Here is a 27,098-nt window from a genome sequence, read left to right as displayed (position 1 = left end):
CATGGTTTTAAGTATTTTTTCTCACATCTAACACCATACATGTGATATATAGGTTTTGTTTTATGAGAACCAGCTTTTGGATCGCCGGAGTCTGGACTGTATACAGGTGTTTTCGGTGATCCAAAATCAATGGCTACTATGGTACGATTTTTTTTTCAATTAGTTAGTTTAAGAGGGGGGTATTTTGTCATTGGCCATGAAAGGTTGTATCCAAATAGGTGATTAGTTAAAAGATCAATAGATCTCACTTAGCAAAGGAAATGCCTCTGTTGAAGCTTGGCCTTGGCTGCCCCGTCTTATTAAACATGATTTTATGTCACAAAGAATGATCAAGAAATTTGAAAGTTGTTGCTTTTATTTTTTTGATAGCCGAACTTATTGTTTTTTTCCTAAGGAAGGTTTCGAACTCAAGACCTGTTGGTTATGATAGTGTGACCTAACCATCCAACTAGCTCTCCTTCATTCACAAAAGAAATCAACCAACAGTCCCCAACTAGGAATGTCAATTGCACAAAATTGGTCAAAGTGAGTCAGTCACTCATCACGGATTGTCATAAAGGTTTAAGGCTGTGGGCCAGACTTAAACTGATGCAAAGCATCATCAACACATTCTCAATCAAAAAGTACAATGAACAAATTAAATTCTTATACAAGAACCAACAACCCTAAACTTAGAAGAAGGGAATGTTTCATTTATGGAATAACTTGAGACAAGGAAAACAATTTATTTCTGCCTCTAAATTTACTTCAACCCCATCCAAGATCCCCCCACATCCCTCCTCTCTTTTTTTTTTATGACGAGGAACCCTTGCCAAAGTGAGGGAAAATGCCGGGTAGGGCCCCACGACTACCCTGCCTTATGTGGCCCACCTCTGAAAGCTACGGACACACATGTGCATCAGCGGGGTTTGATCCAAGGTCTTCAACTCAACACCTTTACAAGCCTCCTGCTGGCCACGTGCCTGGGTGACCCCCCACCATGGTTAAAAAGCTAACACGAAGGCTTAGTAAAGGGTGTAACACGAGGACTTCCCAGGAGGTCACCCATCCCATTGTTGAGATAGGTAGTTACCAACTAACAAAACCTATGTAACTCAGTGGGTTTCATATCCAACCTCAGCCCTAAAGTTTATAAGCCTTTTTTTAAAGGCAAGCTAAGGTTAGGGAGACCCCCACCAGTTACTATTCAAAGTAATACTGGGTTTTGAACCTGCAATGTCCCACAACAATAAGATATGCAATGACAGCTCCTACCAACCACGCGGAGCCCCCGTTGGTCTAAACTTTATAATCCTAGTTGACCCAATTGGCACTATATCATAATTACATGACTTTTTGTGTTTTTTAAGCTAGAAAGGAAAAACCCTCATCAGTGGGTGCATCATGGTGGGTCTCCTCAAGTTAGCAAAACCCTTAGAGGTTTCCCTTACCCACAAAGGGTGTACACCCAGCTTCGACCTTGTGGCAAGGGATGGTATGTAACTCGAATCAATGACCATTATTACTGAAGAACTCGATAAGAGGCGTGTAAACCTTTTCATTAGCATTGTAGGCCATGATGAAGTCTAAATGTGCATATTCATCAATGAGCTGAACTGTGAGTTTGTCCTTGTGATGATCACTCAGTTCATCAAGCAAGAGACTCACATCTAGAACGTCTGAAAGTGCATCCCTCCCTCCATAGCTGAGGAAGAGAGGGAAATGGGTGGGGACGTTGGAGAGGTCATACAGTGGGGGCTGCAACCGTCCATACTGCTTCAAGTTTTTGAAGAGGTCGTCATAGTCATACATGGCCATGTTCCCGCTTCGGACCACTGCATCAACATCATCAATGTGATACAAATGAATCAATCAGCAGAGTTAACTGAGTCAAGGCTATGACTAAGACCAATGTCACAAATATCTCCACACACACACACACACACACACACACACATATATATATATATATATAGGATAAGGTGTTCTAGGAGTACTCCCACCTAATGAAAGCTTTAGATTTTCAAATTTTTGAACTTTTTTTGTTGATCAGACCATATAGATAGGATCTATATGCATTATTTAGTAGAAAACAAGTTTTGGATCATGTGATTATAGCATACATGGATGTTTTTTAAGATCTTTCAAAATCATTGACTCAATGTATCAAATTTCATGACTTAAAAAATCTTATTTTTATGTTCAAAAAACATGATCCAAAGCATGATGCCTATCAAATAAATTATGTTAAGTACATTCATAAGGTTTAATCGAGAAGATACAACCTACAACTATGATTTTTCTAGTATGTGGGAGTAGCCGTGGCACGTCTCTCTCTCTCTCTCTCTCTCTCTCTCTCTCTCTATATATATATATATATATATATATATATATATATATATATATATATTTATTTATTTATTTATGTGTGGTATATTAAAAAACCAATATAATGCGACGTTTTCCAAACATTGCTAGTTTCCAAAATATCACTTTTTTATCATGACATTTACACGATTTGAATCCATTTTTTGTATTATTTTAATATTTTATTTTGTATATTTTCTTACGTTTTTATATATACTGATATTTTCTTGAGATTTTCCCAAGAGAAACTAGATTTTTCAAAATACTGCGATGTTTTCCAGGTTGAAACCGAGAACAAGAACTGTGACGGGTTGGTAAAAGAACTGAGAAGCTTGCGACTCGGCTCAGTTTGTCTCTTCACGAATTCAATCATGATCGGTCCCTATAACTGGCAAGCAGAGCCACAAGCAGTTCATTAAGCTTAAATGAGTCGAGCCTGAACATACGTTGTTCAGCTCGGGTGAGCTCGTATAGATAAGATATGTATATATTTTTAGTGTAATATATAAAGAGAATAATGCATGCATAAAACATAAATATAAAGAGAAAGATGCATGGAAAAAATATATATATATATATATATATATATATATATATATATATATATATATATATATATATATATATATATATATATATATATATATATATATAATATGAACTTATATACTATGGCCATTATATAAAATGCATATAATTTTAAGTGTAATATATAAACATTATATATGTTCTATGTAATAATTAACATGGTTTAGTTTTCACGAGTAAGCAAGCTTGTGTTTAGCTCATCTCAATGAGGCACGAGCTGAGCTCCAACTCAGCTCAGCTAAACATGAGCACAAACCGAGTCATGAGTTCGGTCAACTGGTAGACAAACCAAGCCCAAACATGCCGGGTTTGGTCCGTTCGGCTCGTTAATTACCAGCCCTGTCTGTGACATTGACTAAGACCCGAGTGCTGTAGAGGGGCTCTAACTGCACCTTGATGCAAAAGTTGGTAACCACTCAGAGAGAAACCCATAGTTATGGTGCCCACATGGCTTAGGCACATGTTTTGAGTGTGCAATGCTTGAACTAAGCAAATGAGAAAATCACTTTGTGAACATTTGAACTTACTCTGAGCCAAGTGCACTATGTTCCTTGTGGATGTTGGCTGGGGAGCATATTTCATGTCCATGTCCTGTGCCTTCGAATTAATGCAGCAATTATTTCCTATCCAAATCAAGTTTTTGTTCAGTGTGAGATGAATTACAAAGCTTTTCCCAGGTTTAAAAAGGATACAAAACACAGTAATCCTTAATATTGCTGAACAGGCCTGAGGATAAGAGTAGTAGCAACCCCACGGCCGCGTCCCTTGCTCACCAAGGAGCCTGCTGCTTCGGCCCGGTATCGAATTCTTAACATCCTTCAACTTGAAGGCCTTAAGCCAACCTGCCTAACCAGGTGTATGAAGCCTTCATAGACTAACCTAAACCAGGAGTAGGGGTATCTCTTTCCCTATGTCATCAATGGCAGCCCGCAGCAACAGAATGTGGGTTCCACACAAGAATTGGCCATGACAACATAGAAGATGGGTTAAGAGATCATTGGATCCTGTCTCAGACACCAGAACCAACGCTGTGGATCCTCAAATTTTAAAAACTAAAAGATGAGTTTTATTTGAATAAGAATTTTGGATCGGAAAACCGGATCTGAATATTAGAAACAAGAGATGTGGGGTCGGCTCTTCATTGTTCGTCACTAACAAATGATCAATTTCTAGCTGTAACCAACATTGAAGTTATTCAACAAATTAACAAGCCTTTACACCTACAGTTGTGCATGCAACACTACTGCAAGCGCAAATAGGGCAGTCTTGAAGGGTCTGATCTGGGTAAGTCCAGATCCATATCAGGTTTACCATACCCTTCAACTGAGTCCTGATTGGTATGACAAATTGTTGGCGAGTTTAAAAAATACTGTTTTAGGAATCATGAAGACGGATAAGATTGGAAATTTGTATAGGAACACATGAAATTCGCATCCTTACCAGTTAGGAGTGACATCAAAACTCTGCAATCTAGTCCAGTATATGAACAGATCTTGTTGAGCAAAAGATCTACAGCTTGACTGTTACATGATTTCAACAATTAATCAGGAACAATAATCCTATGTCTCGAAAAGCTGACAATAATTTAGAGTAACACATTAACAAGAGAGAGCCTAACCTTTGTGGAAGGAACTCAGCAATACCCAACAAGCCGATTAGCTGATAACATAATAAATGGTATATGTTAGGTTGTATTAAAACATTGCCATATGGCCCACCAAGATAAGAGAGAGAGAGAGAGAGAGAGAGAGAGTTATGACTAGTGTCTAAAGCCATACTTCACCACCATAGACGTTCGCAGCTACTTGGAGGAGTGCTGTGCTCATGTGCTTAAGATGAGCAATTGGGGTCAAGAGAGCAGCAGATTTCAATTTGTCCACCAACTTGTGTTGAGACAAGGATGCCAACATAGTCAAAGTACCCTAAAAAGAAAAATTTGTCAAAAGAATCCACCTTTTAGACAACTGGGATCCAGGGGAGGGCCCATAAAATTTTACACCATCCGGGTGGTGATCATAAGTACAGCAAGCTATGACCAGTGTAGCTAGGTTTTGGGTCTTGGTGCAACTCAATGACACTTTAAATAGCTTCTCATGAGCCCTTTGGATGACTCCCAAAACCTGAATTAAAACCAAGGGCATAAACTGGGTTTTACTGGCATGTTTGGATGCCACCAAATTAGGCTTGGTAAAACCTAGTTTTTCAAAACCAGGTTGAATGCTCAAGACCTCAGTTTTGGAAAAACTACCCAGACTAGTTTTTCCAACCCAGTTTATTGGGGGTGGCCTCCCCCAGCCCCTCAATCAACCTCCTCTGCAAGGTTCCATTCTGTTCTCTATTCCACTGGCCATTTCTGGTAAGTCACCGACTAGAAAATGGCTGGATTAGTATTGCTTGGAGAGGGTGGTACCAATAGGGCCATTTTTTGACAAGTGACTTGCTGGAAATGACTGAAAAGTGGAAACCCTGTTTTTTTTTTCTCTCTTTTATAGCTGTTTGGCCATTTTGGGGCCAGCCACTATATGGGAAATTGACCGGGTTGATGTCACCCTTGACAAGCGACATTGGCCTACCATTTCCTGGCCAGTGGCTATCCTACCACTTTTTCATTCTTTTCTTTTTTGTTTTTGGGTTTGGTTTCTTGACCAGCTACCAACCACTATCACCCTTTCTAGGTGGAACCGACCCGGCCATTTTCCGGTGGTGGCTGGCCGAAAATGGCCGGACATACTCTGTCTAAATTTTATTATTTATTTTTTGAGATTTTGAGATGGTCAGCCTGGCCATTTTTTTGTGGTGGCTAGTTGAAAAATGGCCAACCACATTTTTCCTTTTTTTTTAGTTTTTTGTGTTCAAAAACCTAGATTTTGGGTTTCTTGTCATCCAAAAAGGCTAGAAACCTGGTTTTGATTTTTTGGCAAAACCTAGGTTTTAAAAAACCCAAGTTTTCCCTTTTGTCATTCAAACAGTATCTTTTTTTTTATATTTACACAAAACTCTGTGGGCTTACCCGCCCCTAGGAAAGCCATAAATGACAATGAATGAATAAATAGCTAAGTATATATTGCTTACCAATGAATGGCCAACATAGTGTAGTTTTTGCTGAGTAAGGTTGTATACAAAATCAACATTAGCAGGCAAATCAAAGTTTGCCAACTCAGTCCACGTCCATGACCAATACTCCTGCATCAAGAATTTCCTTAATTTAAGGGCTATTTGATTGCTTAGGCATGTTTTTCCTTTTAAAGATCTGGTCAATGAACAACTTTTCTTTAGTATTTTTGTCATAATCATCCTTCTCTTATAAGGAGCATTCAAAACCATCCCTCTATTCTCTCCTTTCCAAAAATCATCCCTTTCTTTTTGCCAGCCATGGCAAAACCATCATCGAGGTAATTAGACATAGGGATGCACAATGAACCGAGCTAGCGCGAGCACGGCTGGGGCTCAGCTTGTTTAAGCTTGGCTCGCGCTTGTCCGTGAACATAAATGAGTCGGGATTGAACACAAGTCTGGGCTTGGTGTGCATAAACAAGCCGAGCTTGATCAAGTCGTTGAACTCTATTAAGCTCACATAAAGATATATATATAAATATGTTTGCAAGATAAAGCCAAAAAAGTCATTTTTTTAATGAGTAGGGCATTAGACTCTTCCTCAAAAGGTGTTGAGTTCCACACCTTATGTACAATAATCTAGAGGATTTTTAGTATGTATAAGATTTTATGGGTCATTTGTGAATACTTTGGAGGGAGTGTGGATTTAATCCCACCTTTACCTGTAAAAACTTTTTGGAACAACGGCCAAGCTCAGCTTGGCTCAACCTCGAGCTCGGACCGAGCTAAGTTTGGATAATGTTGTTCAAGCTCAGCTTTGAGCTTGAAAACAGGTATTTTGAAGTGAGCCAAGTTCGAACAGCCCAGGTTTGGCTCTAACTCAGCTCATGTGCACACGCCTAACTAGACATCACGTGATGGAAGAGTGCATTTGCCTAACATTTTGAAATGTAAGGATGAAATTTGCAAAATCAAATAAGGTAGAGATATTTTGGGCATCCCCATAAGACAAGGTGATGATTAAGGGAAAAAACTCTAATTTTATCCGTAAAACATCTTTGATTTGTTTATGTTAAATGCAAAGAGATAACCCACAAGGGCTCCGGTCATCTGGTAGTAGGGGTGGGCAATGGGCCGGGCGGCCTGGTGGACCAAGCTGACTCAGCTCACCATGGGGCAGGTTTGGGTCAAGGTTTTAGGCTCTAATTTGTTAGCTGCCGGGCTGAAACTTAACCTGTTATATACATGGCCCGGGCTTAGGTTGGCCCACAGACTACCAGGCCAACCCGATAGGCATGAGCTACCTAATTAATTTTTTAGTAGCTAACTTGGTAATTATTACTATTTACATAATTAGTTACATTTATTATATGAAAAATAGAAAGATAGGTAGATTAATTTTTTATTTAATTCATTGCATTTGGTATTATAAAAATTAATTTATGATCTTCATTCGAAAATAACCTACAAATGGGTTTAGGTTGAGCTTGACTGACATGTTGAACATTGGCCCATTGGGCCAATGGACCCGGTCATGAGCTGATTTTCAAACCCGAGCTCATTATTCTTTTTTTTTCTTGTTTGCCCTTTCACCCATTGCTAACAAATACCATACTTGAAGAGAGAGAGAGAGAGAGAGAGAGAGAGAGAGAGAGAGACCGGGTCGGTATCAGCATTGAGATGGTTGTGTCCTCTACTGAATGTAGTGCCACGTGAGTTGGCGATCCACACATCGAAACCTGCATCCACCAACAGGAAGGCCAAGCCCTGGGCTGGAGGGTTTACCACCCACGCCATCCCATCCTAATTAAACAAGGACAGACATTAATCACAAAGAAATTAAAGCAAAACCAATCAAAATCCGTACCATTAATTACATGCATCACCCAGCAGCAGCAGAGAAAGAGAAAGCTGGACTTACCATAAGGACACCATGCTGCAGTAACACTGGTTGTTTGGCCGCCGCCTCATTGGGGCCGTGGGCTAGGCCTGTGGGGATTCTCTGCATGCTAAGAATGTAACCGTCCCCTGTAGTTACCTGTGACCATAGTATATGGACAATGAGAAAAACCAAAGTGGTGACATTAGAGAGAGAGAGAGAGATTTACGTGCCTTGGAGATAGAGTATCATAAACAAAAAAAGACAACTTTTAGAGAGGGAGAGAGATTGTTTACTAGATAGTGGAATAAACAAAAAAGATCATGTGCATAATTTTTAGAGCGAGAGAGATTACTAGAGCGACAAACAAATAAGATCCATAATTTTTAGAGAGAGAGAGAGAGATTGTTTCATTGCTTAGAAGCTAAAGGGTGACATAAACAAAAAAAGATCACGCAATTTTGAGAGAGAGAGAATTTATTTACATGCTTATAAAGCTATGTAAATAAGATCACACGAAATTTTTAGAGAGAGAGATTGTCAATAAGATAAGGAAAAGCTGGTTTACCTTGTATTCTTGGCAATCGTAGCCATATGATTGCACTGTCCTGCAGACGTCACTGGTGCAATATGATAGGTTGAATGTTATGGAGAGGCACAGGACGGCCAATGCTATTGAAAGCCTCACGGCCATCATGCTCCTGTTACCTGTTCTTTGAAAACGAGACACTCTTGGGAAATCACAGACTTCTGTTTAACATCTGTTGGTTGTCTATCAATTTATAATTAGTGCGCTCTCTCTCGTTGAGGAAGTCGGTTTCATTCACACCAGTGACCAACTGTAAGTGTCAATTTTGGAAGGTGATATTCCTGGTCAAAAAAGTTGAATATGAGCTGGATCGGTTCGGTGGCTTGGCGGTTGCTTTGTTGGTTGGTTGAGGTCGCACTAGCGGGGTATTGATTCGAATTCCGCGGGGGGATTGCCCCCAAATTTAGACTATGACCCATACAAGAGGACTACCAAATGAACCCCACATCTCTCTCTCTCTCTCTCTCTCTCTCTCTCTCTCTCTCTCTCTCTCTCTCTCTCTCTATCTATCTATCTATATATATATATATATATATATATATATATATATATATATATATATATATATATATATATATATATATACCAATTTGGAGGATATCGTTACCAAATTTTGACTATAACCCAAATGAGGAAACAATCCGATGAATATCTCAGCCGCAAAGGGGGTTGGCGTAGTGGTTGGGAGCCTTGGCCGCTGTCAACGCTGGGTTATAATAGAAAAAAGGTCAGGTGCAATGTGATTGCACACTTTTAATGTGTGGCCGCAGATAGTGCCTGTCAGTTGTAGGGCCCAAGAAATGATGGAGGGCTATCAAGTGCAGCGGCATGCATTCACATTGCACATGATGCTCTCTCATTCTTATAGGTGTCGTCCCTCTGCGCAAGCCGACGTCCAGTACAGGTCCTGAGGGTAGGGGTCCTAACCTAGGAGTTTTATGCCCTCAGCACAGTGACTATAGGTATGGCAGGCTGAGGCAGCATGACCAGATGTTCGTGTGTCAGGTGCAGTTTCTTCCAGTTTAAATTGGAAAAAAAAATCTGATGAATCTCTCTGTGTGGCTTTTTTATTTTTTTTAATGAATTAGCTAGCAAAACTCTGCTCTCATCCACATGGCCAGGACACGGATTCTGGTAAAGATTGATTGATACATAGGATTGATAGGGGTTGTAACCAGGCCGGGTATATACAGACCTGATTCTCATAGATTGGTTGGGCCAGCTCTGGTAAAAAAAATACGTTTTTTTTTTCCTTTGAAAGGAGCAGAACGGGTTTGGGCTTACAGTTTCTTTACCCAAGAACCAACCCATTTTAGAAACTGTCTAAGTTACAATTAGTTTAGTCATGAACTGATTTGGTTCTCTAAAGGGCTAGACATGAAACGAGTTTGTGATGATCGGGTTTTCAGTAGAACCAATTGGATCAGCTCTAAAATGGTTCAAGTCTGATATAGGTTCAGTTCTGGGTCTGGTTCGCATACATATAGCATGTTTTTTTACCTGATCCAATTGATATAATGCTATATGTATGCGAACCAGACCCAGAACTGAACCTATATGAGACTTGAACCATTTTAGAGCTGATCCAATTGGTTCTACAGAAAACCCGATCATAATTAACAGGCCTATATGAGTCGAACATTAGTTGTTTGTGTTCGGGCTTGCTGAGACTATTTCACAAGTTCAAACAAGCTCTTTATGAGCCAAGTAAAGAGTGTGGCTCATCTCGTTTCCAAGCCCTAGTTCATTACCCGTCTGCATGATGCCGGCATGATCACAATATTTTCTTCTCTTTCAAGCCAAGTTATACTAAATGGGTCAACGGCTTGAGATTCAAAGAGTTGGATCTAAGTCCTCAGTCAATTGTCACAGCAGAATGGAATCCAACACAAGCATAACGAGGAAGAGAGCCATTGCAGCGTTCACTTTTTTCATGGGTCCCCTTGTTTGGTTCACTAGTGAGAAAGTTGATCCCATGGAATCGACCACTTGTTTTGACCAACATCATTAAAAAATAAGCAGATAACAAATACCAGAGAATGCCACACTCACTCATTCTGTGGTCTCTTGGCATCGTCACCCCGCAGAAAACAAACAACTAATACAAAAGATCTCAAAATATATAATTACATATATAGAGAGAGAGAAAGTGGTAGCTGTGCACAAGCCTTAGGTGTGCAGCTACCAGCGGAACTCTGCTGGCAGTCCATCGCAGCCTTGATGGACAGCCATCGAAAAAATGCAAAAAAAACTTGTGTTTTCAGCTTTTTTGCTTTTAGCGGCAGTTTTTTACCTAATGGTCCCAGCGATCAGAAACCACCGCTAAAGCGAAAAAACTCGCTTTCTGCATTTTTTTTGCTGTCCATCACGCCTGTGATGGATGGCCAGCCGAGTCCCGATGGTAGTTGCACACCTAAGGGTTGCACAGCTCTCTCTCTCGATCTCGAGAGAGATCTCACAGGATTATATATATATAGAAAGAGAGAGATCTCACAGGATTTTAGCGTTGTCATTATGGCCACAGTGAAAATATAGCTACTGCATTGTTAGATCAGATAAAGAGAACGTGCACAATTTAAATTAACCACTATTTTTCATCAAGAATCCAATCTACACCCGGAGACCCAACGGGTTTGGCCTAGTGGGATGGGGCCTAAACTGTTTGACGGGCAGTCTAGGTTCAAATCACATGGGCATCACCTCCAGAGTATGCCGAAGCTTGACGACTCCCTGGGGTCGAGGGCTCAGAGTTTTACGCTGACATGGACAGAGACCGTAAGTACTGCAGGTGAGCCAGCGCAGCTAGGTCTCTGCGCCTGGAGCAGTTTCTCCGAGTAAAAAAAACATCCAATCTACACATTTATCCATTATCAAAACAATTTTACTGATCCAGAAGTTATACCTATACATGGAGCCAAATTCGAGACCTGCCGCAAGTTCTGCATCGTACACAAGCATACTTAGAACACCTCACGTTCTGTTACCCTGAAATCAGGCTCAACAGCACCGTTCCTGAGCCAGTTGAAGATCTTGGGCTAACCATCAGTAAGGGGAGGAATTGCTCTTCGCATTAAAGCTGCAAACAAGATTCTTCAGCCAAATATGAACGCAATGCAGCACCCCCAGCTGCACCGTCAGCTGGACCACAAATCGATGAGAAGCAAATAAGAGGAAGCACATGTTAATCTTCTTCATCAGCCTTCAGTTTTTTCCATTTGTAAGCGGCTTCCAAAATTTTAAGGTTCGGCACCATTGCCACCTCGTCAGGAAATATATAATCATAATACTCCTCATACCTGCACAAGTTAGATTGCTGATTCCTAAGTTTTAGCATTCAAATCCTAGTAAAAATGCAATACCAGGATGAAAAAACAAAAGGAAATAAAAATAAGCACCATCACACACAGTTGTAATGAATAATCATACCCAGCAGGAGCACTGTCTTCTGTTACAATGGCCCTCTTCCGTTTGACCTTCCTTGGTAACTTCTTCTGGACCAAACTGACATCACCAAGGCTGCCAAATTTGCTCTCCAAGTTAAGCCATTCTTCTAGCAACATAGCTCTCTCTTCCTTCTGTTCAGACACAGCTGTTCTGAAGTAGTCGAAGGCCCGCTCAAATACGCCTGTTGCACATGGAATTTCAAAAATAAAAAGATTTATAGCTATCAGTTTGACACAACAACAATCGTTTAAATATGGTTCTAAGGTCCTAACTCACCACGAGAACACAAGAGCCGCTGCATCTTCTGCTCAGCAGATGATTCATCTTGTGCCTCCATTTCATTGTTTTCCTCTTCCAGACCAGCAGAAGCCTCAAACATGGCATAACTTAGCCACACCTTCAAATGCTTTGTGCGATCCAGTAACCTTTCATAAAGTTGCCTAGTTCTATCATGTTCACCCTCAGCCATCTCAAAGTCTATGTATGCCTGCATCAATCCATCAACATGGCATTGCCAATCATCAAACTTATCATTTAACATGGGTACTTATACCAGGGTTGCATAACATTGCTGACAGAGTACAACACTACTACTGGTACAGGATACTTCTAGGTACTGTTCAACTGGGTTTTAGACCTGTCCCAGACCCATCTTACTCACTTTACTATCCGTCAATGTAAGCTCAAATATGCACTTCAGAATCAATGGTTTCCAGTGTAAACTATATATATTCATTGACTATTTATTGTCAGTTAATATATTTTTGACATATTTTAGAGTTTTAGTTCATGATTGTCGGTTCATAACATAGCATTTTGTAAAATGTAGTGCATACACCACACACACACACCTACACATGGAAAAGTACACAATTTTATGCTACGTTTTACAGAATACATATAGAGCTATGGACTCACAATCATGACCTAAGAGCCTAAAACATGTCAAAGTTATATAATCATGGCTGCACCCCATACCCAGCTTTTAGAACTTTTGTGTCATGCTCATTGTACCAGTTGTCACACCCTTACCCATGTGGTAGACATTGGGGGGCGTTTGATTCGCGGAGAGGCTTGGACAAGGACAGCCTGTCCTGTCCTGTCTGCAGACAGCCTGGACAAGGATGGCTGACATCACTTTTTCCAAAGGTGTTCAGGGTGTCCTGACCTACCCAGTTCTAAGGGGGAAGGCAGAGCTCCCTCAGACAAGAAAAAGCATCCCCGAGGGACGCTTTTCAAAAGTGTCTTGCCCGTCAGTGCGACTCACAAGTCCTGAACAAACACCACCTGGTGGTTCGACTCACAGGTCCTGGGCAAACGCCACTTGGTGGTGCGACTCGCACGTCATGGACAAACGCCACCTGGTGTGTCCAGGTGATGTTTTTCCAACTATTCAAACGCACCCTTAAGGTTCTGTTTGAGCCTACCATGGGAGTGGAAGTGTGGAATCCATAGCACCAGATTTTGTTGGGAGTATGGAGATATGGTATTTGAGGGTGTTGGCATAGGAAATGCCACCTCCAAATCCTTAAATCAACTACCACCATGGAGATATGGTAATTTGCAAGCGTATCACCGACATCCAATCCAATGGTGCTTTCAACTACCACCTAATTCAGTTTGAAAGGTGCATTTATTGACCGTCCCCCTTCCCAAACACCTTTCATTGGAAATGGGAAAGGAATGAGTCAAATGACTAAACTATCCCAAACAAACGCCATGAGAAGTGCCAAATCCATATTTTTTACTTCAAATGTGAAATACAAAGGTGCAACCCCTGCGTTTGACTCCCAAACGGAGCCTAAAACACCACACACACACACACACACACAAACATGCAAAAGTGCACAATTATGCTACATTTCACAGAATGCTCTACATAAGGAGCTATGGACTGAACATGTCAAAGTTATATAATTATGGCTGAACCCTATACCCATCTTTTTAAAACTTTTGTGTCATACCTATTGTACCCGTGTCACACCCTACCCCAATACCTATGTGATAGTTATTAAAACACAAAAAAGTGCAACATGACAGCACAGATCTTTAGAATTGTGTTTTAACTAAGAGATTAGACTTTGTACCATAAAGAAAACTTATAATCAGTGACACAATATTCTCTTAACTTTTGAAAAGAGGCAGCAATAACCGTGATCACAAGATAGAGAAGTATTCCGATAGTGGAACATGAGTAGTTGAATGAAGGTCAAGGAACTACCCGACTGTCGGAGCATTGGAACATGAGTAGTTGAATGAATAGAGTAGAATCGAGAACAAGATAGTTAAGGAACTACTGACTGTTTCAATCAGTTAATAATATGCTGAACAAATGCAACATAGAAGGCAAGAAACAAACCTTCCACAACAATTCTGGCATGTCCAATGCAGGTTGAGCTATTGCAAGCTCAAAAATTCCCCTGGCCCTTTCTGTCTCACCTAATGATCTCTCCAGTTCAGCAAACTTGCTCCAAGCATAGCAATTTGCAGGAGCCCATTCAAGATACTTTTCATATAGTGTTCGGCAGCGGTTGAAGTTTCCAAGCTGTAATTCAATTTCTATGTATTTCTTGAAAATCTGTGAGGCATGGGCATTGTAAGTGTTGTCACAAAATATAAAACTTTGAAATATTAAAAAGAAAATTGAGGTTCTGTTTTTCAGACAAACAGAACTGGAACAAGAATTTTACAGTACTTTATCTTTTGGTGCCATCCCAATTGCATTTCCCAACACCTGGCGTGCAGCCTTCAGATTCTTCTGTCGTATTTCAAACTGTGCAGCCATCAGCCAAATCTTTGCAAATGAAAATTTTTTGTGAGGAATTAATTTGAGACATTCCCTGTGTTGTGCAGAAGGTATATTGGAACTTTGTCAGCTAAGCTACAATATTTCAAACTACGGAAAACTAACAAGAAACCAATATAGAATACAAATTATAAAGGGCAAAGAGGAAAAAAAGAAGAAGAAAGAAACAGGTATAAGCTGATGGTTTCAAGTTTTCAACTCATCATATGTCAAGCAACTCAAACATAAAGTACCTTGTAACCGAACAGCATCAGTCAATGCTATGAAGCTTTAAAATGTTTGGCACAACAACACAGAGATACATAGCTCATGGTTATGTTATCCTATGACTAATCAATGGTAATGAAGCAAACTAGTGGTGGTCAACAAACACTGGCAATGTTTTCCCAATATGAACAATGCATTCAATGGTACTGGCCCCAAGTTAGCTGTCCTTGGTGATTCAGAGTTATCCCATGAGATAAACTAATGCAGGCGCAAAACAGATGAACCAAGAAGAGAAATCAGCTTGGAAAACACATGTGCAAGCGGAGAACAACCCATCCAAGTCACAATCGACCATGTTCCATCCCAGGTCATATGGGCAAGAACAAGCCTAACCACAGATTCAGTTGCTCTTGCTGTTTCTAAATAACACTGGAAACTGCCCGTTGCCCCCTCCTTGTGCATATTTACCAAAGGTGCCTTTGGTATTAGATAAAGTATAGAAAGTAACCACATTCACACTTTACATGGTCGACAGCTGGCATTCTTACCGCAGTTTAGAATTGCAAGGACAAATACAAGAATGTCCCCATTATTCTGATTATTCCCTTACATGACATCGGTATCCACTTATAACAGTAAGATTTGTCCTTCCCTCTTCAATCAAACATGCAGCAGAGCCAACTGCACATCAAATAGAAGGAAAGATAAGATTACCTTCCATTTTCCCCTCTTAGTGAAACAGGTACCATTTGTAGTTTTGAGTCAATCATAGTACAAGGACAGTCACTTCCTACATATAACCCTGTTCATTTTGAAGATGAGCATAGAAGATATAGTATCACCAGAGTTCATATGTAAGAGGATGCTGGAAAGTGCAGTTATGCACAGGAACTGATGAAATTAGTAAATTTTGTTTTTTAGTTGACTTTTTATTATGATTTCATTGTTGGGTTGTACTGCAGCAAGTGCAACTTATCCATTGAATTTTACTCTGCTTGCAACTTGTAAGCTTGGACAAATCACTTTCACATATTTTTGCAATTGCATCTGATAAGAAGAGTCAAGTTGCTCAAAGTAACCAACTCCACATTAGTTTATTGTCACTTGTATCTCTTTTTGGTCGATCAAGATATTTTTCTGAAACAATATTAGCAGGCAAGAACCTTAGGTAATCAGGCATCACAAAAGAAATTTACTGTTTTAGAATTGATCTCTCGTTTTTTCCTATTCTCACGTGCACATGTACGTGACTTACTCCATATGACACTCCTGCAATGCATAGTTGTTCTCAACCTTGAAAATAGCGCTAAATTCCAACTCCAGCTCACAAGCCGTTTTCTAGTATATTAAATTAGAGATAAATGCTGCTGTTTTAAGAATCAGAGATAACAAACACAAATCTGAATAGCTTGCTAACAGCATAAGATGTACACAGCATTCAACTGGAATACAACTATGGAAATTTAAGTGAATTTGAGAAAACTATACCTGTAAACCTCTCGTGTCTGGTCCACATCTTGAGCGTCAAGCTCTTCATAAATAGCATAGTAAATCCTGTTTTTAGACCGAAAAAATAAACAAAGATATATGAGTGACTATAACCAACAAACCCCGACAAAATCGTACTGAATATCATTAAACTAGCATCCTAAAGGCTTACCACAAATAAATGTATCTTTGCCAGTATCTTTTCTCCTCAGCTGGAGGCACATTTGCGATCGCGCGTTCATATACTTCCCTGGTCCTTTCCTTATTGCCAGCATTCTCTTCCAAGCGTATGTAATCAAACCACGAATCATAATTGAGTGGATTCTTTGCAATCTCCTCCTCATACTGAAACCTCCGTTTCCCCACGATCACATCCTCTATCCCTTCGCGATCCCCATACTGCTTCTCAAACGTAACAAACTTCCGATACAATTCCTCAGCCTGACCCTTTGGGATGTGATCGAGCGCGTACTTGTAGATAACCCTCGCTCTCTCGATCTCCTTGCACCGCTCCTCAAACTCCGCAAAAGCCACGAACAGTTCCTCCGTCTGCCCGTCCTCTCCCAACCGTCCAATCGCGCGCTCGTAGCAATTCCTCGCCCTACCAACCTCCCCATTCTTCATCTCAAACTTCGCGAATCTCACCCACGCCTTGACGGTCGGATGACACCGAACATATCTCTCGTAGATTTCCCTCGCGCGACCAACCTCATTGTACCGCAATTCAAACTTGATATACGCTGCCCACCCATGATGATCCGGCTCCCAAGCCATCCATCGCTCGAAAATCTGTCTCGCTCCGGCCACATTCCCAAGCATTTCCTCCATGTGGATATACTTATACCACAGCTGATCGATTCGAGGAAGCAACGACACCGCGCGATCCCAGACATTCCGAGCGTGGTTGATGAACCGATTCTTCATCTCAATCTCGGCGTACTTGAGCCACAGCGTCGGGTTCCGGTAATCGACCTCGAGCGCCCGCTCCCAGACGGAACGGGCGCGGGCAAAGTCCTTCTGGCTCTCCTCCCACTGGGCATACTTGATCCAGACGCTGGTGTTCCACCGCACCCGGCGGATGAGGTCCTCGAACTCCTTGCGCTTCCGGAGGCGGTAGTCCCCGAGCTCGGAGGCATCGGTGATCTTCTGCTTGGGCGGGCGGATCTCAGCCTCCTGCCGCTCCCGCGCCTCCCGGAGGATCTGCTCGGCTGTGATCTGGACGGGCGCGGGGGTCTTGTTCTTGACCCTTGTCGGCCTCGGGAGCTTCACCTCCGTCTCCTTCTTCGTCAGGTAACCCAACGAAGGGTCGCCCTCCTTCATCGCCATCGCGAGACGATAAACCCTACCACGATCACAGACACGGACCCAGCAAAAGACACCGGCACCACAAAAAAGGGCTCAATCCTCCGAACGAAAACCCTAGTTCACTGAGAAGCACAGAGACGACAGCGAAGAAAAACCTTAAAATCACCAGAAAGCCCTAATTCTCCGGCGGAAAATTTCGACGTAAATTCTGATGCAGAGGTGCGGCCGAGAGATGTAACCCGTAGTTTTGCTCGACTATCGCAGGCGTGGAGAGAGAGAGAGAGAGAGAGAGAGAGAGAGAGAGAGAGAGAGAGAGAGAGAACCGCAAGGGTTGGGGAAGACAAACCACAGTCACAAATATCGGCTACAATTTTGAGAATCTTCCGTTTTATAGCGAGATGCTTAGAGACCGATGATCTAAAAAAACGCGATATTTCCAAAGTAATGTTTTTTTTAAGTATCGCGTTTTTATCGCCTTTGTCACGTTATCAATGTAATATTTATATATTTATATTTTTTATAATGTTAATGATTTTTCTTATATTTTATATATTTTTAAATTTAAATATATGGTATTTTGTAAGACCTTCTTTTCGAGAAAAACAAATTTTTAAACATTAAAATTTTCCTTTGTTGATAAAAACCCAATAACCAGATTTAAAGTGAAATGATAAGGTGCAATAAGATTACACAAATATTTGTGCATTAATCACCTTATCACCCTCCATCTTGGGGACAGGCCACCTGATGGATGGCAATCGGGTGCTTAATGCGCAATTTTTATACCATCATATTGCTCTCGATCCTCCCTCAGAATTAAAACATATAAATATTATTTTGTTTTGATAGTTTTACATATTAAAATATCAAAATATATTTGAATTAAAATTAAAAAAAAAATTGTTGTGGCATCCTTGTTCTCCAAACAAATTGTGAAATCGCATGGTGTGTTGGTTGTAAAGTTGCAAAGAAGAGAAATAGAAATGAAAAACATGTTAGAAAACCGAAACGAGATATGAGACTTTTTAAAGCTCACTTGTTCAAGTTAATCACTTAGTTAGCTCAGTAAATGAGATTTTCCTATATTGAGAAAAACCCAATAACAATATTTAAAACATCATACTTTCTTTTAACGCACGCCTGTCACTGACCTTGCATCAAACAAATATATATATATATATATATATATATATATATATATATATATATATATATATATATGTGTGTGTGTGTGTACTCATTAAAATACAAGAACTAGGAATATTAGAATTATTGTGTCAACCACAATTTTCATGAATTTTTTTTATCTTAATTTAATCGTAAGAATGTAATCTACATGTTAGGTTTTATAAGGACCAGCTCTTGAATCAGTTTATCATGATTCATAAATAAAATTTTGTTTTAAGGCTTTAAAATCAATAGCCCATAATCTTCATAAATATTCAAGCATTCAAAAATCACATTTTTATTGAAAATACACTATCCAACAGTTTATTCTTAGCAAATTCACCGTTCCAAACATATCTACATGGTTGGATTTGCAAAAGCAGCATTGAAAATGCATGTATTTCTAGTTCTCACCTTCTAGTGACTATATATATATATATATATATATATATATATATATATATATATATATATATATATATATATATATATATATATATATATATATATAGAGAGAGAGAGAGAGAGAGAGAGAGAGAGAATAAGGATTGTGCTGCCTCCTTTTTTTGTTATATTTGAATTATTGGATGTGTTTATCATTGTTTATTCAATAGAGTTTTTTATTAAGCATCTTTATGCTCAGATGTGTATTTTAAAGAGGTAAAAAAAATCAATGGTTAACATTGTACTAAAATTAGAGGATAAAATATTCACATTTTTGCATAATATCAATTCGAAGTAAAGCTTGCTTCTAAATAAACAAGCAGTGATAAACACATATAATGGTTTAAATCTAACATAAAATAGCTAAAACTATAGTTTTGGACGAAAAATGATTATACTGTATGGATAATTTAACCCAATTTTCTAAAAAATCCTATAATTTATAATATTCTCTTGATGTCCAAAATCACATGTGATATCATTAAAACCCTTTTACCCTTCACAACTATGAATTTAGGTCTTATTAGTGTCTATAAATCCAAAATCACAGGTTCTTTTATGTAGACCTCACGAACTCGCATAAATTTATTTACAAAATTTTGGTGAAACTGAAACCACCAAAATCGCAAATATCCTAATTTTTCACATATACGTCAATATTTTGCGTAAATATATTTGTGAAACACCTCTTATAAATATCCTACCTTTTTGCATATTCTTTCTAAAATCACATAAATTTATGTGTGAAGCTCCACTTAAAGGGAAACAACAAAATCGAAAACTCTTACCTAAATATTTGCGAAATTTTTATTATATGTGATTTTTCTTAATATTTATGAATATATCAAATCATATATATACTCATTTTTTATTCAAGGGGTTTTTCTTCTTGTTTGTGTCATAAAGAACTTCTCTGTAGAACCCTTACGATGATTCCTGCATTTCGAGAAAGTTGCAATATCATCCTTGTGATCGACTTTCTCATCTACATGTTTGAACGGTAAATTCTATACAATATATGTGTATCCCTGTGTGTATTTTTATTTAATATGGTAACCTATTATCAAAGGTATGAATGTATCCAGCTCGCGATCATTGAATATTTTCATGCGTATTTGTGTTTGGTTGTTGCTATAGATAATTTTTGTATCTTTTTTTGTGTTGTCATTGACTTTTCTAGCTATCAGATTTACCATTTAGGGTTTACTATGTTTATAGTTTTTTTCATATAAATATAAATATATATATATATATATATATGTATATTATTGTATATGATTTATGATTATTTGTTTATCCTTTAGTTAATATTTGTTGTTCTTATGTTGGTGTAATAGGGCTAGGATCTACTATGTACAAGTATTAAAAGGGCTAAAGTACACTATCGTGGTTGTTGTATTCGGACAATGATGGCATCTGAAAGAGCTTAAGTACGCTACTATAGGTCTAATTACACTAATTGAAAATCTATAGTGGTCTCCAAAAATATCATCTTTAAAAAATTTGTAGCTTTGATGTCTAGTAAAACTGGATATATGGCAGACTTATTGAGCCTTCGATATAGTTATTCTCTAAACTTAAATAACTAAGAAATATGAATAGATATTGAGGATGATGATGATGTAAAATCAATATATTTTTTAGTGGTGATTACTTGAAAATGCAAAGTTAATAAAAGAGCAGTTAAACAAGGAGTAGTTGATCAATGGAATAATGTGAATCCCGTGGAGAATATGCATGTATCTCAAGCATCATCTATCAAGTTGAGTCATTTGTCGATTATCCAATTGTCACAAATAGTGAACGATATTGATGTTGTACATGATTAATGGTTCACTACAAATGATATAAAACCACATGGACAAAGAAGTGTCAATGATCTAAATCACAATAATTTGAATATCGACAATGTTAGGTACAAGTTATAATTTTGATATAATTTATATTTGAGATGTAGGTGTGATGATGAATATGATATTTTGATGGTTAATATTGAATGTTGGAAATATAGGAATAAAGCATGCATGAAAGAAAATGAAGCGATAGATACAATGAATTTTGATTTAGTTGGTACAACTGAACATTCAATTAGTGGTAGCAGTGATCATGTTGATAGTGAACAATCGATGATATCAATGATGATGAGTATACCATGTCAATAAGAGATGATGAAGACAGTAATAACATAGGATAAATAAAGATAGGTGAAAGCAATACGCCAATGGCATTTAAGAATGTGAACCCTTGGTTTTCGTTTAATGGGTTCTCATATAATGAAGAGCAATTGAAAATCATTAAAGTTGAGACATCTGATTTATATGAACAATCACGTAATGAGAGACTTAATGATTGTGAATAATTTCAATGGCTATCAACACACTCAAACGATAAAGAAATTGATTTGGGCAATGGCTTGATGATTTCTAACACTGCCATGAGCTTTTGAAAGATCATGTGATCAGAAATAACTATAAAGTAAAATTCATAAATTGCCGCAATAACAAAGCCATCGTCGTAAGAAGAATGCTATATGATGGTTCATTGTCTCTAGAAGATCTATTACACAAAGATACGTGGAGCAGGTTTCTTTCAAGTGAAGAGGTATGATAGAGAGCATACATGTGATAGATCACTGGGCAACCTTATAGTTGAGAAAGTGTCTTTTAAGTGAATTTCAGGTGTTATTCACAAACACATGCATGATAACTCAAAGATAATTTTAAGAGAAATCATGAATGACATCAGTCGCAATGAAGGTGTGAAGGTTACTTACAAACAAGCATGGTGTAGACAGAAACACACTAATGCTGCATTATATGGTTCATTCAAAAATTTCTTAAAGATGCTTCCAGCCTATTTAGATTATCTAATAAATGCTAACCGAGGATTGTTATTTTATATTAAGATCAATTTCAGTATTTGTTTTCATCCTTTCGGCCAAGCATCAATGAGTGTTTGAACGGATGCCCTCAAGTTCTTGTGGTAGCTGATACATTCCTAAAAGGAAGATACATGAGTATATTGTTGTCGGCCCATAATATTGATCCTTATGATGAGATATTTTTTTTAGCATTTATAGTTGTTGATAATGAGTTCAATGATTTATGCGCATAGTTTTTAGAGTGTCTAAAGCATGAAATTAGACTTTGATGAGTTTAAAGAGGAGAGTATTGACAATTATCTCATATAAGCATCCAAGTTTAAAGTATGTTATCATCCGCATATGGTATATATGTCATGTTGGATTTTAGATGAAGCATTTAAAGGATAACTTTTTGAAAAAATTTGGTTCACCACTCAGTGCACTTTGGTGAAGTGCAGCTCGAGCAACCATGAAAGAATAATGCAATTATTTTTTTGACAAAATTAATGAACAAAGTATAAACACATACAATTATATTGCCACTGAGGTGCATCCAAAACATGGGGTTAACTGTAACTTTTCAGCAAAAATATATAGTTGCTTAACAACTAATATAATGGAGAACTTTAATTCATAGATTCTCGCCATATATAACAATCTCCTAATTTTACTTATTAAAAAGTTTTGTCTAATGCTGATGAAACTTTTTAAGAAATAAACAATTGTGGAGCAACATATTACAAGCGTTGTGGTATTGAAGGTAAAAGAAAAACTAGAGGAACTGAAGAAAAAGACAACAAATACATATGCAAGTAGTGTATTGCCTTTGATAATGGTACGAAACCCACAACCGATCTCACGGTTACAATGTTGATCTTCAGAGACACTTGTGTTCTTGTAAAGAGTGGCAGTTATCAGGATTTCTTATGAACAATCGATCACATGCATTTTGTATAAGAACAATTTAGAAGATTACAACGATAAGTTCTTCACAGTTGAATTATATCGAGTTGCATATAATCAATATTCATTATTCTCAATGGACGATAGTGTCTTACATATTGCTCTACATTCTCTTATCGCTCTCTATCCATCAAAAGTGATTCACAAAGTAAGGTGACCTAAGGTTAATCGATGGAGAACAAAACATAAAGATATTGTATCATACAAGTGTAGTGTATGTGATGAGGTCGGCCACAAGCGAAAACACAAACAATAGTATGTATATGTATGTAGTGTTATTTAATTAATTGCTTCTTCATGTGTATATCCAATATTGTTTAATTAATTACTTCTTTGTATGTATATCCAGTGTTTTTTAATTAATTGTTTATTTGTGAGTATATCTATATAGTTCGAGATGTATAGTCGTGCATGATCTTGCACTACAAAAGAATTCAAATAGCTTCGAGATTCGAACAACAATGAACAGTCGATCATACATCAAGTATGAGCAATATCTTGAATCATGTGTGTATATTTGACATTAATCATATACAATTAATTTTGTTATTAAGAACATGTCAATGAAAAAGAAAAAACTATAAAAAAATACCCTATAACTGAAAGAGTATGAGTTTGACAAATAAACTCTCTTGACAAGTGACGTAAGTGTTAGTTTTGCACATTCTTTTATTTGTTTTTTGTTACGTCTACACGTTATTTTGTTACCACACTGAATTTACTATGTAGCATCTAGCAAGATTCATAGAAAAACTCCAAGTGGCTCACAGCAAGGATAGGGAAAAAGACAAATTAATTGAAGATCATTTACCTCATCTTGTATTTCTCTATGAGTCCGAGAAGTAATGTTTATATTATTTTACTACTGATTAATACAAACTAACTAGTAAACCTTATTTGTTCATAGCAAATGGTCGCAAGTAAAGAATATCAAGATGAGGCAGCTGACTGCTTGGAGAAGAATGACTTCTTGTATCATTTTCTTGATGTTGACAAGATATGTTTTTATACAACTTTGCATACTTACAAATAAATTTTCACGTGCACAACGACATTACACTAGATTTATATTGCAGCTCTTAATTCCTTTCAACTGGGGCGATAACCATTGGGTTCTTTGAGAAATGGACATAAAGAAAAAAACTTCAAAATATATAATTCTATGCCAAACACATATTTAGTAGATAAAAATCTCAAACAATTAATAGGATAACATAACTTACTCAATAATGTACTCACTTTTTTGTGTATGTTTGTTATCTCTTTTTCGTGCATGTATATTGTAGGTTAATTTTTTATCGCAATTTGCATCCGATTGTTATAAAGATTAAACGATGTAAACCATGGAGGGCATTCCTCAACACGAGAATGAGTAATTACTTTGCATTTGTTTGTTAACTCATTTCGTATATGTATATTTTTTTTATCTGGTATTTTCTCATTTTACAAATAAGATTGTTGTATATTTGTCATACATTATATGGAGTACTTGGGCAAATTTTAAAGATTTAACTTCACGCAGGTATATATTTATATGTCAGTTCACTAGGTTAAGATGTTTGTTGTAGTTAGTTATTGTTAATAAAGAGTTGTTTTCAGCAAGATGTTACAGATATAAGGAATCATAGCATATGAAGGAAAAGGCTTTCAAGGATGAGCAAGACAATGAAAAAGTGGAAACATTAGTTAGAGAGGTGACAAAAGAGTATGTCCAGCTAGCTGAGTTGTGGACAATTATGCACATTTATGATAGATCAAGTTAAACTTACATTTTTAATTGGATGGATCGAGTTAAACTTTGTAATTGAATGGATCAAGTTACACTTTGTCTGTAACTTTGTAATAAATTTCATGTATTGAATATAACTTTGTAATTGTTAAACTTCAAGTTATCTGATTTCTTGCAAATCAACTATATTTAGTTTTATGTTAATCATATTGACTTGTCTATACATGGAGAAATAGTTTTGCAAAACTATCAGATTTTGTCGATCAATAGGATTTTTGCAAATATACTTTACGAGATTTCACAATGTATATACGAAAAAATATGATATATGCAAATGAGTTGAAAATAGTTATCGAAATTAGTTGTCAGAAGTAATGCATGTTGGGGACCACTGGTTGGGAAAAAAAGATTAAAAAAACCCTATATTATGCAAAAATAAGCAAGTTGGGGACCACAACGGGTTTACATATTATTTGAGAAATCCGCAAAAAATAAGAAATATGGCATACAAATATGTAAGTACAATATTTCTGATAAAGGGAGATTAACTTTATGCGAGATCATCCAATATATGTGAATAAGTAATATATTTTTAAATTTAGTGGTAAAAGTGGTTTCACACATAAGTTTATGTGATTTTGAGAAGTATATGCGAAAAAATAGGATATTTGTGAGAGGTGTTTCATAAATATATTTATATAAAATATTGACATATGTGCAAAAGAATAGGATATTGAAGATTTGGATTGTTCCAATTTTACCAAAAAAATCATAAATAAATTTATGCGAGTTCGTGAGGTTCGTAGAAAAAAACCTATGAATCTGGATTTAAGTGAGAGTTAGACTTAGTCGATGGGCTGTATTAATAAGGCCTAAATTTGCAGTTGCGAAGGGTAAAAAGGTCCCAATGTTGTTGGATATTTGTGATTTTGGACATCGAAAGAATGTAAAAAATTATAAGGTTTTTTGGGAATCATGTCAAATTATTCATAATCATTTTTTTTAGGGTCCTAACATAGCCTAACAAAAAAAAGGAGCAGTACAATCATCATAATATAAAGATTAAAAAAACCCTATATTATGCAAAAATAAACAAGTTGGGGACCACAATGGGTTTACATATGATTCAAGAAATCTGCAAAAAATAAGAAATATCACATACAAATATTTAAGTACAATATTTATGATAAAGGGAGATTAACTTTATGCGAGTCCACTATATGTGAATAAGTAATATATTTTCGAATTTAGTGGTAAAAGTGGTTTCACACATAAATTTATGTGATTTTAAGAAGTATATGGGAAAAAGTAGGATATTTGTGAGAGGTGTTTCACAAATATATTTATGTAAAATATTGGCATATGTGCAAAAGAATAGGATATTAGAGATTTTGATTGTTTCAATTTTACCAAAAAATTCTCAAATAAATTTATGTGAGTTCGTGAGGTCCGAAAAAAAAATCTGTGATTCTATATTTAAGTGAGAGTTAGACCTAGTCGATGGGCGGTATTAATAAGGCCTAAATTCGCAGTTGTGAAAGGTAAAAGGGTCTCAACGTTGTTGGATATTTGTGATTTTGGACATCAAAAGAATATAAAAAATTATAAGATTTTTTGAGAATAAGGTCAAATTATTCGTAATCATTTTCCATTTTTTTAAGGGTCCTAACATGGCCTAACCAAAAAAAGGGGCAGTACAATCCCCATTATATATATATATATATATATGTGTGTGTGTGTGTGTGTGTGTGTGTGTGTGTGTGTGTGTGTGTGTGTGTGTTGTGCAAGCATGTGTTTGTGTGGAACAAAAGTGCAAATGACCAATAATATGCATGAACAATATTATAAGTTTTTATAATTTTTTATAAATATTATGATAAATTGCAAGAATTCATATTTTTTATAAAATATATGATTACTTTAACAACGTGTATCTCAACTTTTCATTGAAAAAATATTTTTTTTATTTAAGAGAAACTTGCAAGAAACATAAGAAAACATGCCTCCCAAATAAGGGAAAAGAGTTTCCCATGTAATGTGAAACGAGTTTCTCACCAGATGGGTCCCATGCATTTTTAGAACTTTTCCACAAGTTTCAGAAACACAAGATTTCCAGTTTGAAAAACAATTTCTAAGGAAACGAGTTTTCCACGTGTGTATAAAGTTTTCGGTAACCTTGGTCAGGTGGTACCTTGCAGAAGAGTCAGATATGAGTCCGGTCAAGCT

The 27,098-nt window shown here is 37.3% G+C and overlaps 2 protein-coding genes across 3 annotated transcripts; both read right to left on the bottom strand.

The window, feature by feature from the left end:
- Nucleotides 1-506: 506 nt before the first annotated feature.
- LOC149822731 (triacylglycerol lipase 2-like) lies at nucleotides 507-8,617 on the bottom strand. Of its 2 annotated transcripts, XM_089980020.1 has the most exons (9): nucleotides 8,436-8,617; nucleotides 7,910-8,026; nucleotides 7,648-7,791; nucleotides 6,007-6,117; nucleotides 4,713-4,856; nucleotides 4,553-4,593; nucleotides 4,375-4,454; nucleotides 3,462-3,557; nucleotides 507-1,814 (listed from the first exon to the last, which is right to left on the bottom strand). In XM_089980020.1, the coding sequence occupies exons 1-9, from the start codon at nucleotides 8,562-8,564 to the stop codon at nucleotides 1,489-1,491; spliced, it is 1,188 nt and encodes a 395-aa protein (XP_089836146.1). In that variant the 5' UTR covers nucleotides 8,565-8,617; the 3' UTR covers nucleotides 507-1,488. The 2 variants fall into 2 exon arrangements, with proteins under 2 accessions (XP_089836146.1, XP_089836147.1); XM_089980021.1 differs by lacking the exon at nucleotides 6,007-6,117.
- A 2,708-nt stretch (nucleotides 8,618-11,325) lies between these two features.
- LOC149822730 (uncharacterized) lies at nucleotides 11,326-17,839 on the bottom strand. The gene is made up of 7 exons (XM_089980019.1): nucleotides 16,574-17,839; nucleotides 16,402-16,467; nucleotides 14,596-14,740; nucleotides 14,260-14,478; nucleotides 12,177-12,387; nucleotides 11,883-12,081; nucleotides 11,326-11,752 (listed from the first exon to the last, which is right to left on the bottom strand). Exons 1-7 carry the CDS (start codon nucleotides 17,725-17,727, stop codon nucleotides 11,638-11,640), a joined length of 2,109 nt encoding a protein of 702 aa, XP_089836145.1. The 5' UTR covers nucleotides 17,728-17,839; the 3' UTR covers nucleotides 11,326-11,637.
- Nucleotides 17,840-27,098: the final 9,259 nt, after the last annotated feature.

The sequence above is a fragment of the Nuphar pumila genome, chromosome 11 (genome assembly GCF_984573655.1).
Source record: "Nuphar pumila chromosome 11, dmNupPumi1.hap1.1, whole genome shotgun sequence".
NCBI classification, from domain to species: domain Eukaryota; kingdom Viridiplantae; phylum Streptophyta; class Magnoliopsida; order Nymphaeales; family Nymphaeaceae; genus Nuphar; species Nuphar pumila.
The sequence above is the reverse complement of the archived record's forward strand: the minus strand, read 5'-3'. Positions and strand labels throughout refer to the sequence as shown.

Bases quoted from the DNA above. Each gene is read 5' to 3' on its own strand.
- LOC149822731 (XM_089980020.1), bottom strand. From the start codon at position 8,564: ATGATGGCCGTGAGGCTTTCAATAGCATTGGCCGTCCTGTGCCTCTCC. The intron at 6,118-7,647 runs GTCTCTCTCTCT...TTCTTGATGCAG, and splicing joins TCAATGCTGATACCGACCCG to GAGTATTGGTCATGGACGTG. The intron at 3,558-4,374 runs GTAAGGATGCGA...TGATTTGGATAG, and splicing joins TTTGATGTCACTCCTAACTG to GAAATAATTGCTGCATTAAT.
- LOC149822730 (XM_089980019.1), bottom strand. From the start codon at position 17,727: ATGGCGATGAAGGAGGGCGACCCTTCGTTGGGTTACCTGACGAAGAAG. The intron at 12,082-12,176 runs GTGAGTTAGGAC...CATGTGCAACAG, and splicing joins GCGGCTCTTGTGTTCTCGTG to GCGTATTTGAGCGGGCCTTC. The intron at 11,753-11,882 runs GTATGATTATTC...TAACTTGTGCAG, and splicing joins GAAGACAGTGCTCCTGCTGG to GTATGAGGAGTATTATGATT.